Genomic DNA, 17,405 nt, shown 5'->3' with positions numbered 1-17,405 from the left:
AGAAGAATCCCCTAAGCAAGCTAGTCCTGGGGCTCTGTTCACAAACACAAACAGAGCCACAGGACAGCAAAAATAATTAGACCCAACTAAGCCATGAGAAAACAAAAAGATAATTACTTGACACATTGGAATGAATTCACAAAAAACCCCAATGCAAACGAGAACATATTCTTTATCCCTTTACACTTGTGTGTATAAGGTAGACGTTTTGGAATTGTTAGGTTAGATTACTCGTTGGTTATTACTGCATTGTCGGAACTAGAAGCACAAGCATTTCTCACAAGCATTTCATCTGCTCACCATGTGTATGTGACAAATAAATTAGATTTTGATTTGATTTGAATGCTATTTGGCCCTAAACAGAGAGTACACAGTGGCAGAATACCTGACCACTGTGATTGACGCAAACTTAAGGAAAGCTTTGACTATGTAGAGACTCAGTGAGCATAGCCTTGCAATTAAGAAAGTTCACCGTAGGCAGACCTGGCTCTCAAGAGAAGACAGGCTATGTGCACACTGCCCACATAAACACGTGGAAACTGAGCTGCACTTTCTAACCTCCTGCTAAATGTATAACCATATTAGAGACACATATTTACATCAGATTACACAGACCACAAAGAATTAGAAAAAAAATCCAATGTTGATAAACTCCCATATCTATTGGGTGAAATACCACAGTGTGCAATAGAGGTCGACTGATTATGATTTTTCAACGCCGATACCAATACCGATTATTGGAGGACCAAAAAAGCCGATACCGATTAATCGGTCAATTATTTATTTATAATAATGACAATTACAACAATACTGAATGAACACTTATTTTAACTTAATATAATACATCAATAAAATCAATTTAGCCTCAAGTAAATAATGAAACATGTTCAATTTCGTTTAAATAATGCAAAAACAAAGTGTTGGAGAAGAAAGTAAAAGTGCAATATGTGCTATGTAAGAAAGCTAACGGTTAAGTTCCTTGCTCAGAACATGAGAACATATGAAAGCTGGTGGTTCCTTTTAACATGAGTCTTCAATATTCACAGGTAAGAAGCTTTAGGTTGTAGTTTATAGGACTATTTGTAGGAATTATAGGACTATTTCCCTCTATACCATTTGTATTTCATTAACCTTTGACTATTGGATGTTCTTATAGTCACTTTGGTATTGCCAGTGTAACAGTATAGCTTCCGTCCCTCTCCTCGCTCCTCCCTGGGCTCGAACCAGCAACACAACGACAACAGCCACCATCGAAGCTGCCCCTGAACAAGGCAGTTAACCCACCGTTTCTAGGCCGTCATTGAAAATAAGAATGTGTTCTTAACTGACTTGTCTAGTTAAATAAAGGTATATTATAAAAATTAAAAAAATATATAAAAAAAAAATTGGCAAATCGGCGCCCAAAAATACCAATTTCCGATTGTTATGAAAACTTGAAATTACATTCCAATGAATCGGTCGAGCTCTAGTGTGCAATCACGGCAGCAAGATTTGTAACCTGTTGCCACAAGAAAAGGGCAACCAGTGAAGAACAAACACCATTGTAAATACAACCCATATTTATGTTTATTTATTTTCCCTTTTGTACTTTAACTATTTACACATCCTTACAACACTGTATATAGACATAACAATACATTTGAAATGTCTTTATACTTTGGGAACCTTTGTGAGTGTAATGTTTACTGCACATTTGTATTGTTTATTTCACTTTTGTTCATTATCTATTTCACTTGCTTTGGCAATGTAACCATATGTTGCCCATGACAATAAAGCCCTTAAATTGAAATTGAATTGTAGAAAAATACAGACCGAGAGAAAAGGAGACAACTTCCCATTTATCACCCCCCTCATCCCTCCTCCATCTGCCTGAGGGCCTTGAGGCAAACCACAGAGCTGAGCTGTCAATCACCACACAGCGGTTTATGCCCACAGCGACACATGAACCTGGGAATATGATGCATTAACACACACACGCACGCAAACACACACAAAGTTTTTGTGATACACTCATACAGACACAATGTTCACAGTATTCCAACTAACCCTAAACCTTCTCTTATCTCCATTTCTGCAGAGACAAACAAGTGAGAATCTCATCAGCTGTGACTTTCTTTCCCTAACCTCCAATTCTCTGTCCACCCATCAGAGGCCTCATCACAGTTGGCATTCACAATCACATCCAACAGAAATAAAAAGCACACACCACTTAAATACCATCTCCATGACAACCAGAAATATAAAACATAAACCATTAAGCGATGAGCACAAAAATAAACCCCACCTGAACGCTGTCCTGTACTCTAGACTGTTTGTCTGAGCTCAACCTGAACCAACCACTGCGACTAGCTGTGTCTTGTACTGTGATGGAGAAAGCCCAGAGTGAATGACAGCTCCATCACCTGAATTAAAGGTTAACAGATAGCAGTGGGTAGGCTACAGTTTATGGTTCAGGCAGTTTTGCTGAGAGTCAATGAACATGTACAGCCAAACAAAGAAACTCTCTCTTATTCCACACAGAATGACTTCTAACCATTTTACGGTTTTTAATTGACCCATCAAGCAAATATCAAGGGCTAGGCTATACTCCCTAACTAACCATACCACCTTCAATTTTACATATACACTGAATATACAAAACATTAAGAACACCTGCTCTTTCCATGACAGACTGACAAGGTGAATCCACTTCAATCAGTGTAGATGGAGCGGAGGAGATGAGTTAAAGAATGATTTTTAAGCCTTGAGACATGGATTGTGTACGTATGCCATTTAGAGGGTGAATGGGCAAAACAAAAAATGTAAGTTCATTTGAACAGGGTGTGGTAGTAAATGCCAGGTGTACCAGTTTATGTCAAGAACTGCAACGTTGCTGGGTTTTTCACGCTCTACAGTTTCCTGCGTGTATCAAGAACAGTCCACCACACAAAAGACATCCAGCCAACTTAACACAATTGTGGGAAGAATTGAAGACAACATGGGCCAGCATTCACTCTACGGTACATGTATCAGTCACCCTCGACAACACCACCAGACCAGAATACACCTGCTGCCTCCCTCTGTGCATCCTCCCCCTTATCTACATCTCCCCTCCGCTGTCCCGAGGGGCTGTATATAAATATGTTAGACACACTCACATACAGTATATAAATATGTTACAGACACACTCACATACAGTATATAAATATGTTACAGACACACTCACATACAGTATATAAATATGTTACAGACACACTCACATACAGTATATAAATATGTTACAGACACACTCACATACAGTATATAAATATGTTACAGACACACTCACATACAGTATATAAATATGTTACAGACACACTCACATACAGTATATAAATATGTTACAGACACACTCACATACAGTATATAAATATGTTACAGACACACTCACATACAGTATATAAATATGTTACAGACACACTCACATACAGTATATAAATATGTTAGACACACTCACATACAGTATATAAATATGTTACAGACACACTCACATACAGTATATAAATGTGTTACAGACACACTCACATACAGTATATAAATGTGTTACAGACACACTCACATACAGTATATAAATATGTTACAGACACACTCACATACAGTATATAAATATGTTAGACACACTCACATACAGTATATAAATATGTTACAGACACACTCACATACAGTATATAAATATGTTACAGACACACTCACATACAGTATATAAATATGTTACAGACACACTCACATACAGTATATAAATATGTTACAGACACACTCACATACAGTATATAAATCACATACAGTATATAAATACAGACACATGCACTACATACAGTATATAAATTACAGACACACTCACATACAGTATATAAATATGTTACAGACACACTCACATACAGTATATAAATATGTTACAAACACACTCACATACAGTATATAAATATGTTACAGACACACTTACATACAGTATATAAATATGTTACAGACACACTCACATACAGTATACAGTTGAAGTCGGAAGTTTACATATAGTTTACATATACTTAGGGTGGTCATTAAAACTATTTTTTTCAACCACTCCACAAATGTCTTATTAACTTCTCTAGGGTAGAGGGCAGCATTTGGAATTTTGGATGAAAAGCGTGCCCAAATGAAACTGCCTTCTACTCAGGCCCAGAAGATAGGATATGCATATGGCTTCTTGCTTGCTGAGCGGCCTTTCAGGTCATGTCGATATAGGACTCGTTTTACTGTGGATATAGATACTTGCGTACCTGTTTCCTCTAGCATCTTCACAAGGTCCTTTGCTGTTGTTCTGTGATTGATTTGCACTTTTCGCACCAAGGTACGTTCATCTCTAGGAGACAGAACGAGTCCCATGGTGTTTATACTTGCCTACTATTGTTTGTACAGATGAACGTAGTACCTTCAGGCATTTGGAAATTGCTCCCAAGGATGAACCAGAGTTGTGGAGGTCTACAATTTTTTTTTCTGAGGTCTTGGCTGATTTCTTTCGATTTTCCCATGATGTCAAGCAAAGAGGCACTGAGCTTGAAGGTAGGCCTTGAAATACATCCACAGGTACACCTCCAATTGACTCAACTGATGTCAATTAGCCAATCAGAAGCTTCTAAAGTCATGACATAATCTTCTGGAATTTTACAAGCTGTTTAAAGGCACAGTCAACTTAGTGTATGTAAACTTCTGACCCACTGGAATTGTGATACAGTCAATTATAAGTGAAATATATATACAGTTGAAGTCTGAAGTTTACATACACTTAGGTTGGAGTCATTAAAACTCATTTTTCAACCACTCCACAAATTTCTTGTTAACAAACTATAGTTTTGGCAAGTCGGTTAGGACATCTACTTTGTGCATGACACAAGTCATTTTTCCAACAATTGTTTACAGAGAGATGATTTCACTTATAATTCACTGTCAAAGTGAATTATAATTCACATTCAAATTATAATTCAATTATAATTCACATTCAAAGTCTTGCCATACATTTTCAAGATGATTTATGTCAAAACTGTAACTAGGCCTCTCATGAACATTCAATGTCGTCTTGGTAAGCAACTCAAGCGTATATTTGGCCTTGTGTTTTAGGTTACTTTATTTTTTATTTTTTTATTTTACCTTTTATTAGCCAGGCAAGTCAGTTAAGAACAAATTCTTATTTTCAATGACGGCCTGGGAACAGTGGGTTAACTGCCTGTTCAGGGGCAGAACGACAGATTTGTACCTTGTCAGCTCGGGGGTTTGAACTCGCAACCTTCTGGTTAATTTCTTTGCCAGATTTTTTGCAGGTTTACTTTAGTGCCGTATTGCAAACAGGATACATGTTTTGGAATATTTGTATTCTGTACAGGCTTCCTTCTTTTCCCTCTGTCATTTGGGTTAGTATTGTGGAGGAACTACAATGTTGTTGATCCATCCTCAGTTTTCTCCCATCACAGCCATTAAACTCTGTAACTGTTTTAAAGTCACCATTGGCCTCATGGTGAAATCCCTGAGTGGTTTCCTTCCTCTCCGGCAACTGAGTTAGGAAGGATGCCTGTATCTTTGTAGTGACTGGGTGTATTGATACACCATCCATTGTAATTAATAACGTCACCATGCTCAAAGGGATATTCATTGTCTGCTTTATTATTATTTTTTAACCATCTACCAATAGGTGCCTGTTTTTGCGTCAGGCATAGGAAAACATACCTGGTATTTATGGCTGAATCTGTGTTTGAAATTCACTGTTCGACCTTACAGATAATTGTATGTGTGGGGTACAGAGATGAGGTACTTATTTTGTGACTGTCACGACTTCCGCCGAAGTTGGCTCTCCTGCCCATTCGGGCGGTGCTCGGCGGTCGTCGTCACCGTCCTATTAGCCACTACCGATAACTTTTTCGTGTATCTGTTGGTTTTGTCTAATTGGTTTCACCTGTGTGTTGTTTAGTTTATTAGTGTCTGTATTTAATGTAGGTTGTCCCGCCCTTGTTTTGTGCGGGATTGTTTATTTTGCCATTCATTTTGTCTGTCGGTGTTTGCTGTTTATTATTCTCCGGTTAGTCTTTATCCTGTGTTGGATATATTCACCCTGTCTGTATTTGGGTTGACCGTTGTTTATTTTGTTCACCGGAGAATAAAACTTTATATCGCTATCTGCTCTCTGCGCCTGATTCCACCCACCTTGATTAGACGTGACAGTGACTTATTAAGCACATTTTTACTCCTGAACTTATGTATTCTTGCCATAACAAAGGGGTTGAATACTTATTGACTCAAGACATTTCAGCTTTTCATTTTTAATTAATTGGTAAAAATGTCTAAAAACATTATTCCACGTTGACATTATGGGGTATTGTGTTTTAGCCAAGTGACACAAAATCTAAATTAATACATTTTAAATTCAGGCTGTAACACAACAAAATGTGGAAAAAGTCAAGTGGTGTGAATAACTTAGCTGTGCTAATCACTTTTTCAATCACATTCGTGTTTGACTGAGTATTGTATCCTGACCCTTGATACATGCACTCGCTCGCACGCACGCACGCACGCACACACACACACACACACACACACACGATGACAGGTACTTCCAGTTGAACAGGGGAACAATGCTAAGCCGCAGGAGCAGTGTCAAACACACTTCCTGTCTCAGGGGTCAGAGGCTAAATGCTCCTCATTCTCTCCTCTTTCTCTTTAAATACTCTTATAACCTGCCTGCTTTCACCTGGAGTTACTGAGGGGAGAGAGAGAGAGTGAAAAGACACCCACAGAGACAAGGAGAGCCAGAGAGCAAGAGTGCAAATAATCAAGAATCCTCAAACTGTACAATTCCCCTCTCTTCCTCTCCTCACCCCCCTGGATCTCTTTGATCATGTGTCCAAGTGTAAACTTTCTCTACCTAGTTCAACCAGTCTGTTTTACATCCATAACTAACTAAACGTCCTGCTCCTATTTCATCTCCAGTCTATAAGAGGACAGACAGTGGTTCCCTCCGGCACCTACTTTCTCTCCTCAGACAGAGTACTTCATCCCCAGTCTATAAGAGGACAGACAGTGGTTCCCTCCGGCACCTACTTTCTCTCCCCAGACAGAGTACTTCATCTCCAGTCTATAAGAGGACAGACAGTGGTTCCCTCCGGCACCTACTTTCTCTCCTCAGACAGAGTACTTCATCCCCAGTCTATAAGAGGACAGACAGTGGTTCCCTCCGGCATCTACTTTCTCTCCCCAGACAGAGTACTTCATCTCCAGTCTATAAGAGGACAGACAGTGGTTCCCTCCGGCATCTACTTTCTCTCCCCAGACAGAGTACTTCATCTCCAGTCTATAAGAGGACAGACAGTGGTTCCCTCCGGCACCTACTTTCTCTCCCCAGACAGAGTACTTCATCTCCAGTCTATAAGAGGACAGACAGTGGTTCCCTCCGGCATCTACTTTCTCTCCCCAGACAGAGTACTTCATCCCCAGTCTATAAGAGGACAGACAGTGGTTCCCTCCGGCACCTACTTTCTCTCCCCAGACAGAGTACTTCATCTCCAGTCTATAAGAGGACAGACAGTGGTTCCCTCCGGCACCTACTTTCTCTCCCCAGACAGAGTACTTCATCTCCAGTCTATAAGAGGACAGACAGTGGTTCCCTCCGGCACCTACTTTCTCTCCCCAGACAGAGTACTTCATCCCCAGTCTATAAGAGGACAGACAGTGGTTCCCTCCGGCATCTACTTTCTCTCCCCAGACAGAGTACTTCATCTCCAGTCTATAAGAGGACAGACAGTGGTTCCCTCCGGCATCTACTTTCTCTCCCCAGACAGAGTACTTCATCTCCAGTCTATAAGAGGACAGACAGTGGTTCCCTCCGGCATCTACTTTCTCTCCCCAGACAGAGTACTTCATCCCCAGGTGTGTGTGAAAGTCCATCCCATCCATCAGTCACCAGTGATTCCTCTATAATCCTGCAGCATCACTCAGCTGGGTCCTAATCCTCCAGGGCCATCTCATAGTTCAGAGGGTCCTGCAGTTTAAACACTACCCTAATCCTGTCCCAAACACCCTGGGGCAATGCTACCCCCCCCCCCAGGGGAACCCGCGGACCCCCCCAGGGCACAGTGATGACAGAGGGATCTCTTTATCTCCATGTTTAGCTCTCCCCCCTTTTGGATATCACCCTCCCCCCTCGCTCTCTCTCTCAACACAGTTCATCTTACAGACTCTGAGAAGGTTCTTCACTCAACACAGAAAGACCTGCCGCAAACTGACCAATAAAATAAGGAATAAATCTAACTCACAGTACACATGTAATAAGACCACAACCGTAGAGTGTTGCGTGTCTCAATATGACTTGACAGGATATTCATTACCTTCAGAGAAGACAACCAGCTATTTCCAGCTGTTAAGAAAGCAACACAATAAGAGAGAGGGGGAGCTGGACCTACAGATGTCTACTGATCATGTTAAGGCTGATAACTATATGGTCCCACAAACAATCCCCGGAGAGCAGAACAGTAAACACTGATATTATAATTCTATGTGTTGAAATAAATAAATCATGTGTTGAAAGAATAACAACCTTCAGTCATGTATTAAAGGGAATATCAGGCTATGAACATGATACAAACATCCCATACTGTTCACTCCCTGCATTTCTCTGTCTGTAACATTATAATCACAAAAGACCCGTAGATGGACTGAAACAAAGTCACACACCCCATCAGACAGCTCAGCTGTACCTGTTGTTTTAAACTGAGCTGTCGGAGGCATTTGCCTGCTCTATAGAAGGACCCTAAAAGTGAGACAGGTCAGGTTGGTGCATTACCACTTCATCATCCCCCAACACACACGCACACACACACACGCACACACACACACACATACACACACACACGACTCACCACTTCAGTAGGACGGTAGTACTTGGAGTCCACCTTCACATGAATCACCCCTGTCTCCTGGCAACGACCAACCTCGTTCTCATCTTTCCCCTCCCACCTGGAGAGACAGATTGAGACAGAGAGAGAGAGAGAGAGAGAGAGAGAGAGAGAGAGAGAGAAGAATGGTAAGAGATAAAGTGAGAATAAGAGAAAGAAAGAGGAAGAGGAGTAATGGAGGGAGAGAAATAAAGATTGAGAGAAAGGGGAGGAATGGAGGGAGAGAAAGAGAGGGGGAGGAATGGAAGGAGAGAAAGAGAGAGAGGAATGGAGGGAGAGAAAGAGAGGGGGAGGAATGGAGGGAGACAAAGAGAGAGAGGAATGGAGGGAGAGAAAGAGAGGGGGAGGAATGGAGGGAGACAAAAGAGAGAGGAATGGAGGGAGACAAGAGAGGGGAGGAATGGAGGGAGACAAAGAGAGGGGGAGGAATGGAGGGAGACAGAGAGAGGGGGAGGAAAGGAGGGAGACAAAGAGAGGGGGAGGAAAGGAGGGAGACAAAGATAGGGGGAGGAATGGAGGGAGACAAAGAGAGAGAGGAATGGAGGGAGACAAAGAGATGGGGAGGAATGGAGGGAGACAAAGAGAGGGGGAGGAATGGAGGGAGACAAAGAGAGGGGGAGGAATGGAGGGAGACAAAGAGAGAGCGGAATGGAGGGAGACAAAGAGAGGGGGAGGAATGGAGGGAGACAAAGAGAGGGAGAGGAATGGAGGGAGACAAAGTGAGGGGGAGGAATGGAGGGAGACAAAGAGAGAGAGGAATGGAGGGACAGAAAGAGGAATGGAGGGAGACAAAGAGAGGGGGAGGAATGGAGGGAGACAAAGAGAGAGAGGAATGGGGGGACAGAAAGAGGAATGGAGGGAGACAAAGAGAGAGAGGAATGGAGGGACAGAAAGAGGAATGGAGGGAGACAAAGAGAGAGAGGAATGGAGGGACAGAAAGAGGAATGGAGGGAGAGAAAGAGAGAGAGTGAGAGAGAAAGGGAGATGTTCATCAGTAAATTGAGTGAAGGGCAACTCATAAACCACAGCTGTCCTGGGGTCTACCTCTTCTTCCCCCTCTATCACTCTTTAGATTTTATATTTCCCTCTTCCTCCTTCCTTCCTTTCGGTGTCTGTAGCAGACAAAACATGTCACTGACATCTGTCTGAATGACCAGCCTGTATCACAACGTTTCCGTCTAAATGATCTGCTTGTACTACAACATCTCTGGCTGAATGATCTACCTGTACTACAACATCTCTGTCTGAATGACCAGCCTGTATCACAACGTCTCCGTCTAAATGATCTGCTTGTACTACAACATCTCTGTCTGAATGACCAGCCTGTATCACAATGTCTCCGTCAAAATGATCTGCTTGTACTACAACATCTATGTCTGAATGATCTGTCTGTACTACAACATCTCTGTAAGAATGATCTGCCTGTACTACAACATCTCTGTCTGAATGATCTGCCTGTACTACAACATCTATGTCTGAATGATCCGTCTGTACTACAACATCTCTGTCTGAATGATCTGCCTGTACTACAACATCTCTGTCTGAATGATCTGCCTGTACTACAACATCTCTGTCTGAATGATCTGCCTGTACTACAACATCTATGTCTGAATGATCCGTCTGTACTACAACATCTCTGTCTGAATGATCTGCCTGTACTACAACATCTCTGTCTGAATGATCTGCCTGTACTACAACATCTCTGTCTGAATGATCTGCCTGTACTACAACATCTCTGTCTGAATGATCTGCCTGTACTACAACATCTCTGTCTGAATGATCTACCTGTACTACAACATCTCTGTCTGAATGATCTGCCTGTACTACAACATCTCTGTCTGAATGATCTACCTGTACTACAACATCTCTGTCTGAATGACCAGCCTGTATCACAACATCTCTGTCTGAATGATCTGCCCATACTACAACATCTCTGGCTGAATGATCTGCCTGTACTACAACATCTCTGTCTGAATGATCTGCCTGTACTACAACATCTCTGTAAGAATGATCTGCCTGTACTACAACATCTCTGTAAGAATGATCTGCCTGTACTACAACATCTCTGTCTGAACGATCTACCTGTACTACAACATCTCTGTCTGAATGATCTGCCCGTACTACAACATCTCTGTAAGAATGATCTGCCTGTACTACAACATCTCTGTCTGAATGATCTGCCTGTACTACAACATCTCTGTCTGAATGATCTGCCTGTACTACAACATCTCTGTAAGAATGATCTGCCTGTACTACAACATCTCTGTAAGAATGATCTGCCTGTACTACAACATCTCTGTCTGAATGATCTGCCTGTACTACAACATCTCTGTAAGAATGATCTGCCTGTACTTCAACATCTCTGTCTGAACGATCTACCTGTACTACAACATCTCTGTCTCAATGATCTGCCCGTACTACAACATCTCTGTAAGAATGATCTGCCTGTACTACAACATCTCTGTCTGAATGATCTGCCTGTACTACAACATCTCTGTCTGAATGATCTGTCTGTAATACAACATCTCTGTCTGAATGATCTACCTGTACTACAACATCTCTGTAAGAATGATCTGCCTGTACTACAACATCTCTGTCTGAATGATCTGCCTGTACTACAACATCTATGTCTGAATGATCTGTCTGTACTACACCATCTCTGTAAGAATGATCTGCCTGTACTACAACATCTCTGTCTGAATGATCTGTCTGTACTACACCATCTCTGTAAGAATGATCTGCCTGTACTACAACATCTTTGTCTGAATGATCTGCCTGTACTACACCATCTCTGTAAGAATGATCTGCCTGTACTACAACATCTCTGTCTGAATGATCTGCCTGTACTACAACATCTCTGTCTGAATGATCTACCTGTACTACAACATCTCTGTATGAATGATCTGCCTGTACTACAACATCTCTGTCTGAATGATCTGTCTGTACTACAACATCTCTGTCTGAATGATCTGCCTGTACTACAACATCTCTGTCTGAATGATCTGCCTGTACTACAACATCTCTGTCTGAATGATCTGCCTGTACTACAACATCTCTGTCTGAATGATCTGCCTGTACTACAACATCTCTGTCTGAATGATCTACCTGTACTACAACATCTCTGTAAGAATGATCTGCCTGTACTACAACATCTCTGTCTGAATGATCTGCCTGTACTACAACATCTATGTCTGAATGATCTGTCTGTACTACACCATCTCTGTAAGAATGATCTGCCTGTACTACAACATCTTTGTCTGAATGATCTGCCTGTACTACAACATCTCTGTAAGAATGATCTGCCTGTACTACAACATCTCTGTCTGAATGATCTGCCTGTACTACAACATCTCTGTCTGAATGATCTACCTGTACTACAAGATGGTATGAATGTATACACACATATTACATTCGCAGGTGTGTATGTCTGACTTCGTACATCTCTGACGATTGATGTGTGTGTTGTGAGTATGTGTGTGCATGCATGTGTATGTGTGAATATACTCACACAATGGTCTTGCCCACATGTTTGAAGGACTTCTCCACAAACTCCCTGACACTATGGACCTCCCCCGTCGCTATGACAAGGTCCTCTGGCTCCTCCTGCTGAAGCATCAGCCACATAGCCTGAGAGAGAGAGAGAGAGAGTGAGAGAGAGAGTGAGAGAGAGATGGCGAGAGGGAGAGAGATGGAGATGGGGAGAGAGAGGGAGGGAGAGAGATGGAGAGAGAGAGAGATAGGGAGAGAGAGATAGAGAGGGGGAGGGAGAGAGATAGAGAGAAAGGGAGAGAGAAAGAGAGAGAGAGAGAGAGATGGAGAGAGAGGGAGGAGAGGTTAAACAAATCACTGCTAGATCAGAGACAAACAGAGAGTGACACGTGATTGGTCACACAGATTGGAGTAGAACCAACATGTTCCTGTATCTGACAGAAAGGAAGTGAACCTGTGACCTCAGAGAGGGGCGTCCACACCAACCATACCTCTGTCCTGACGTCACTGCAAAGGCTCATGGGGCACGTACCGTGGGAAAGGAGGAGAGAGAGCTCCCAGAGGCCCTTTGCACTGGCACACACACTCACATAGTATTTTATCATTCAAACACACTTTCGCATAGTATTCTAATTGTCTTACACACACGCACAACGCTTACATAGTATTTATTTTTATATTCACAGACAGACAGACAGACAGACAGACAGACAGACAGACAGACATACTCCCATATAATGTTCACTTTCAAACAGACCTACTTTCTGAGATGATGTTGCTCTACAGGGATAAAAACAGTAAGATCAACCATCTTGACTTGTTGTTGTGTTCAGACTTGATCTCCAAGCCCTGAGCTGGTTCATACAGAGCACAATTATTATTAGTCTATATCTCCCAGATGAAAGCTGATAGTCCTGGGTCTGAGCTGCACTATATTAAACAGTCAGATGTGCATCCCAAATGGCACTCTATTCCCTTTATAGTGAACTATTTTTGACCAGGGACTATGGGTAGTAGTGCACTATTAAGGGAATAGGGTGACATTTGAGAGACAGTCATAGAGGGTCTATACAGATGATGATTCCATAATATTTATGGTGAACTTGAGCCAAGAGGTCAGATCAGTTGACCCCTAACACATCCACCCTGATTACAGGGAGGGAGAAACACACACACACACGCAAAATATGCACACATGGGCGGACGGACTGATGTGTTCACACACACCCTTCAGAGATTCAGTGAGATTCCTCTGATTCCTGATGCTTAGAGCTGAATTCCAGACGGTAGACTAGGTAATGTAGGTGTGTGTGTGTGAGTGGCTGGAGTTGGCTGGTGTGGGTCCAGATTCCTACTTAGCTGACTAACACTCCTGCATCTCTCTGTTTCTCCTCTCAACACAGCTCTCTGAAGAGCACATCAGCATGCTTTATGGGCTGTAGCTGTGTGTGTGTGTGTGTGTGTGTGTGTGTGTGTGTGTGTGTGTGTGTGTGTGTGTGTGTGTGTGTGTGTGTGTGTGTGTGTGTGTGTGTGTGTGTGTGTGTGTGTGTGTGTGTGTGTGTGTGTGTGTGTGTGTGTGTGTGTGTGTGTGTGTGTGTGTGTGTGTGTGTGTGTGTGTGTGTGTGTGTCTGTGCGTGTGTGTGTGATAAGCCCATCAGCACGTTTAATGCGGTGCAGTTGGACACAGCAGCAGTTGGCCGTCTCGCTCCACACATTTGATCTCTTCTCCCTCTGTTCAAATTCTCACACCGTGTATAATTCACTACCAGAATGAGATAACAGACCACCACACCGTGTATAAATCACTACCAGAATGAGATAACAGACCACCACACCATGTATAAATCACTACCAGAATGAGATAACAGACCACCACACCATGTATAAATCACTACCAGAATGAGATAACAGACCGCCACACCTTGTATAATTCACTACCAGAATGAGATAACAGACCACCACACCGTGTATAAATCACTACCAGAATGAGATAACAGACCACCACACCATGTATAAATCACTACCAGAATGAGATAACAGACCACCACACCATGTATAAATCACTACCAGAATGAGATAACAGACCGCCACACCATGTATAAATCACTACCAGAATGAGATAACAGACCACCACACCATGTATAAATCACTACCAGAATGAGATAACAGACCACCACACCATGTATAAATCACTACCAGAATGAGATAACAGACCACCACACCATGTATAAATCACTACCAGAATGAGATAACAGACCGCCACACCATGTATAAATCACTACCAGAATGAGATAACAGACCACCACACCATGTATAAATCACTACCAGAATGAGATAACAGACCACCACACCATGTATAAATCACTACCAGAATGAGATAACAGACCACCACGACATGTATAAATCATTACCAGAATGAGATAACAGACCACCACACCATGTATAAATCACTACCAGAATGAGATAACAGACCACCACACCATGTATAAATCACTACCAGAATGAGATAACAGACCACCACACCATGTATAAATCACTACCAGAATGAGATAACAGACCACCACACCATGTATAAATCACTACCAGAATGAGATAACAGACCACCACACCATGTATAAATCACTACCAGAATGAGATAACAGACCACCACACCATGTATAAATCACTACCAGAATGAGATAACAGACCACCACACCATGTATAAATCACTACCAGAATGAGATAACAGACCACCACACCGTGTATAAATCACTACCAGAATGAGATAACAGACCACCACACCGTGTATAAATCACTACCAGAATGAGATAACAGACCACCACACCATGTATAAATCACTACCAGAATGAGATAACAGACCACCACAAAGTGTATATATCACTACCAGAATGAGATAACAGACCACCACACCATGTATAAATCACTACCAGAATGAGATAACAGACCACCACACCTTGTATAAATCACTACCAGAATGAGATAACAGACCACCACACCATGTATAAATACCTACCAGAATGAGATAACAGACCACCACACCATGTATAAATCACTACCAGAATGAGATAACAGACCGCCAGACCACCACATGTATAAATCACTACCAGAATGAGATAACAGACCACCACACCGTGTATAAATCACTACCAGAATGAGATAACAGACCACCACACCGTGTATAAATCACTACCAGAATGAGATAACAGACCACCACACCGTGTATAAATCACTACCAGAATGAGATAACAGACCACCACACCGTGTATAAATCACTACCAGAATGAGATAACAGACCACCACACCGTGTATAAATCACTACCAGAATGAGATAACAGACCACCACACCATGTATAAATCACTACCAGAATGAGATAACAGACCACCACAAAGTGTATATATCACTACCAGAATGAGATAACAGACCGCCACACCATGTATAAATCACTACCAGAATGAGATAACAGACCACCACACCGTGTATAAATCACTACCAGAATGAGATAACAGACCACCACAAAGTGTATATATCACTACCAGAATGAGATAACAGACCACCACACCATGTATAAATCACTACCAGAATGAGATAACAGACCACCACACCGTGTATATATCACTACCAGAATGAGATAACAGACCACCACACCATGTATAAATCACTACCAGAATGAGATAACAGACCACCACACCGTGTATAAATCACTACCAGAATGAGATAACAGACCACCACACCTTTTATAAATCACTACCAGAATGAGATAACAGACCACCACACCTTGTATAAATCACTACCAGAATGAGATAACAGACCACCACACCATGTATAAATCACTACCAGAATGAGATAACAGACCACCACACCATGTATAAATCACTACCAGAATGAGATACAGACCACCACACCATGTATAAATCACCAGAATGAGATAACAGACCACCACACCATGTATAAATCACTACCAGAATGAGATAACAGACCACCACACCTTGTATAAATCACTACCAGAATGAGATAACAGACCACCACACCATGTATAAATCACTACCAGAATGAGATAACAGACCACCACACCATGTATAAATCACTACCAGAATGAGATAACAGACCACCACACCATGTATAAATCACTACCAGAATGAGATAACAGACCACCACACCTTGTATAAATCACTACCAGAATGAGATAACAGACCACCACACCATGTATAAATCACTACCAGAATGATAACAGACCACCACACCATGTATAAATCACTACCAGAATGAGATAACAGACCACCACACCAGAATGTATAAATCACTACCAGAATGAGATAACAGACCACTACACCGTGTATAAATCACTACCAGAATGAGATAACAGACCACCACACCATGTATAAATCACTACCAGAATGAGATAACAGACCACCACACCATGTAACAGACCGCCACACCATAAATACCTACCAGAATGAGATAACAGACCACCACACCATGTATAAATCACTACCAGAATGAGATAACAGACCACCACACCATGTATAAATCACTACCAGAATGAGATAACAGACCACCACACCATGTATAAATCACTACCAGAATGAGATAACAGACCACCACACCATGTATAAATACCTACCAGAATGAGATAACAGACCACCACACCATGTATAAATCACTACCAGAATGAGATAACAGACCACCACACCATGTATAAATCACTACCAGAATGAGATAACAGACCACCACACCATGTATAAATCACTACCAGAATGAGATAACAGACCACCACACCATGTATAAATCACTACCAGAATGAGATAACAGACCACCACACCATGTATAAATCACTACCAGAATGAGATAACAGACCACCACACCATGTATAAATCACTACCAGAATGAGATAACAGACCACCACACCATGTATAAATCACTACCAGAATGAGATAACAGACCACCACACCGTGTATAAATCACTACCAGAATGAGATAACAGA

At 41.8% G+C, this 17,405-nt stretch overlaps 1 protein-coding gene across 2 annotated transcripts in view; it reads right to left on the bottom strand.

Annotated features, from left to right (window-relative positions):
* gmds (GDP-mannose 4,6-dehydratase) overlaps nucleotides 1–17,405 on the bottom strand; it is a 263,992-nt gene that overhangs the window by 53,301 nt on the left and 193,286 nt on the right. For both annotated transcript variants that reach the window (XM_064935818.1, XM_064935817.1), the window contains 2 exons: nucleotides 12,442–12,560; nucleotides 8,898–8,994 (listed from right to left, as the gene is read on the bottom strand). In XM_064935818.1, the coding sequence (XP_064791890.1) occupies nucleotides 8,898–8,994; nucleotides 12,442–12,560 (216 nt within the window). The remainder of the gene's footprint in view (nucleotides 1–8,897; nucleotides 8,995–12,441; nucleotides 12,561–17,405) is intronic.

This window comes from Oncorhynchus masou, chromosome 24, assembly GCF_036934945.1.
Source record: "Oncorhynchus masou masou isolate Uvic2021 chromosome 24, UVic_Omas_1.1, whole genome shotgun sequence".
Classification (NCBI taxonomy): domain Eukaryota; kingdom Metazoa; phylum Chordata; class Actinopteri; order Salmoniformes; family Salmonidae; genus Oncorhynchus; species Oncorhynchus masou.
Note: the sequence above shows the minus strand (reverse complement) of the source record. Positions and strands in the feature narration are given on the sequence as shown.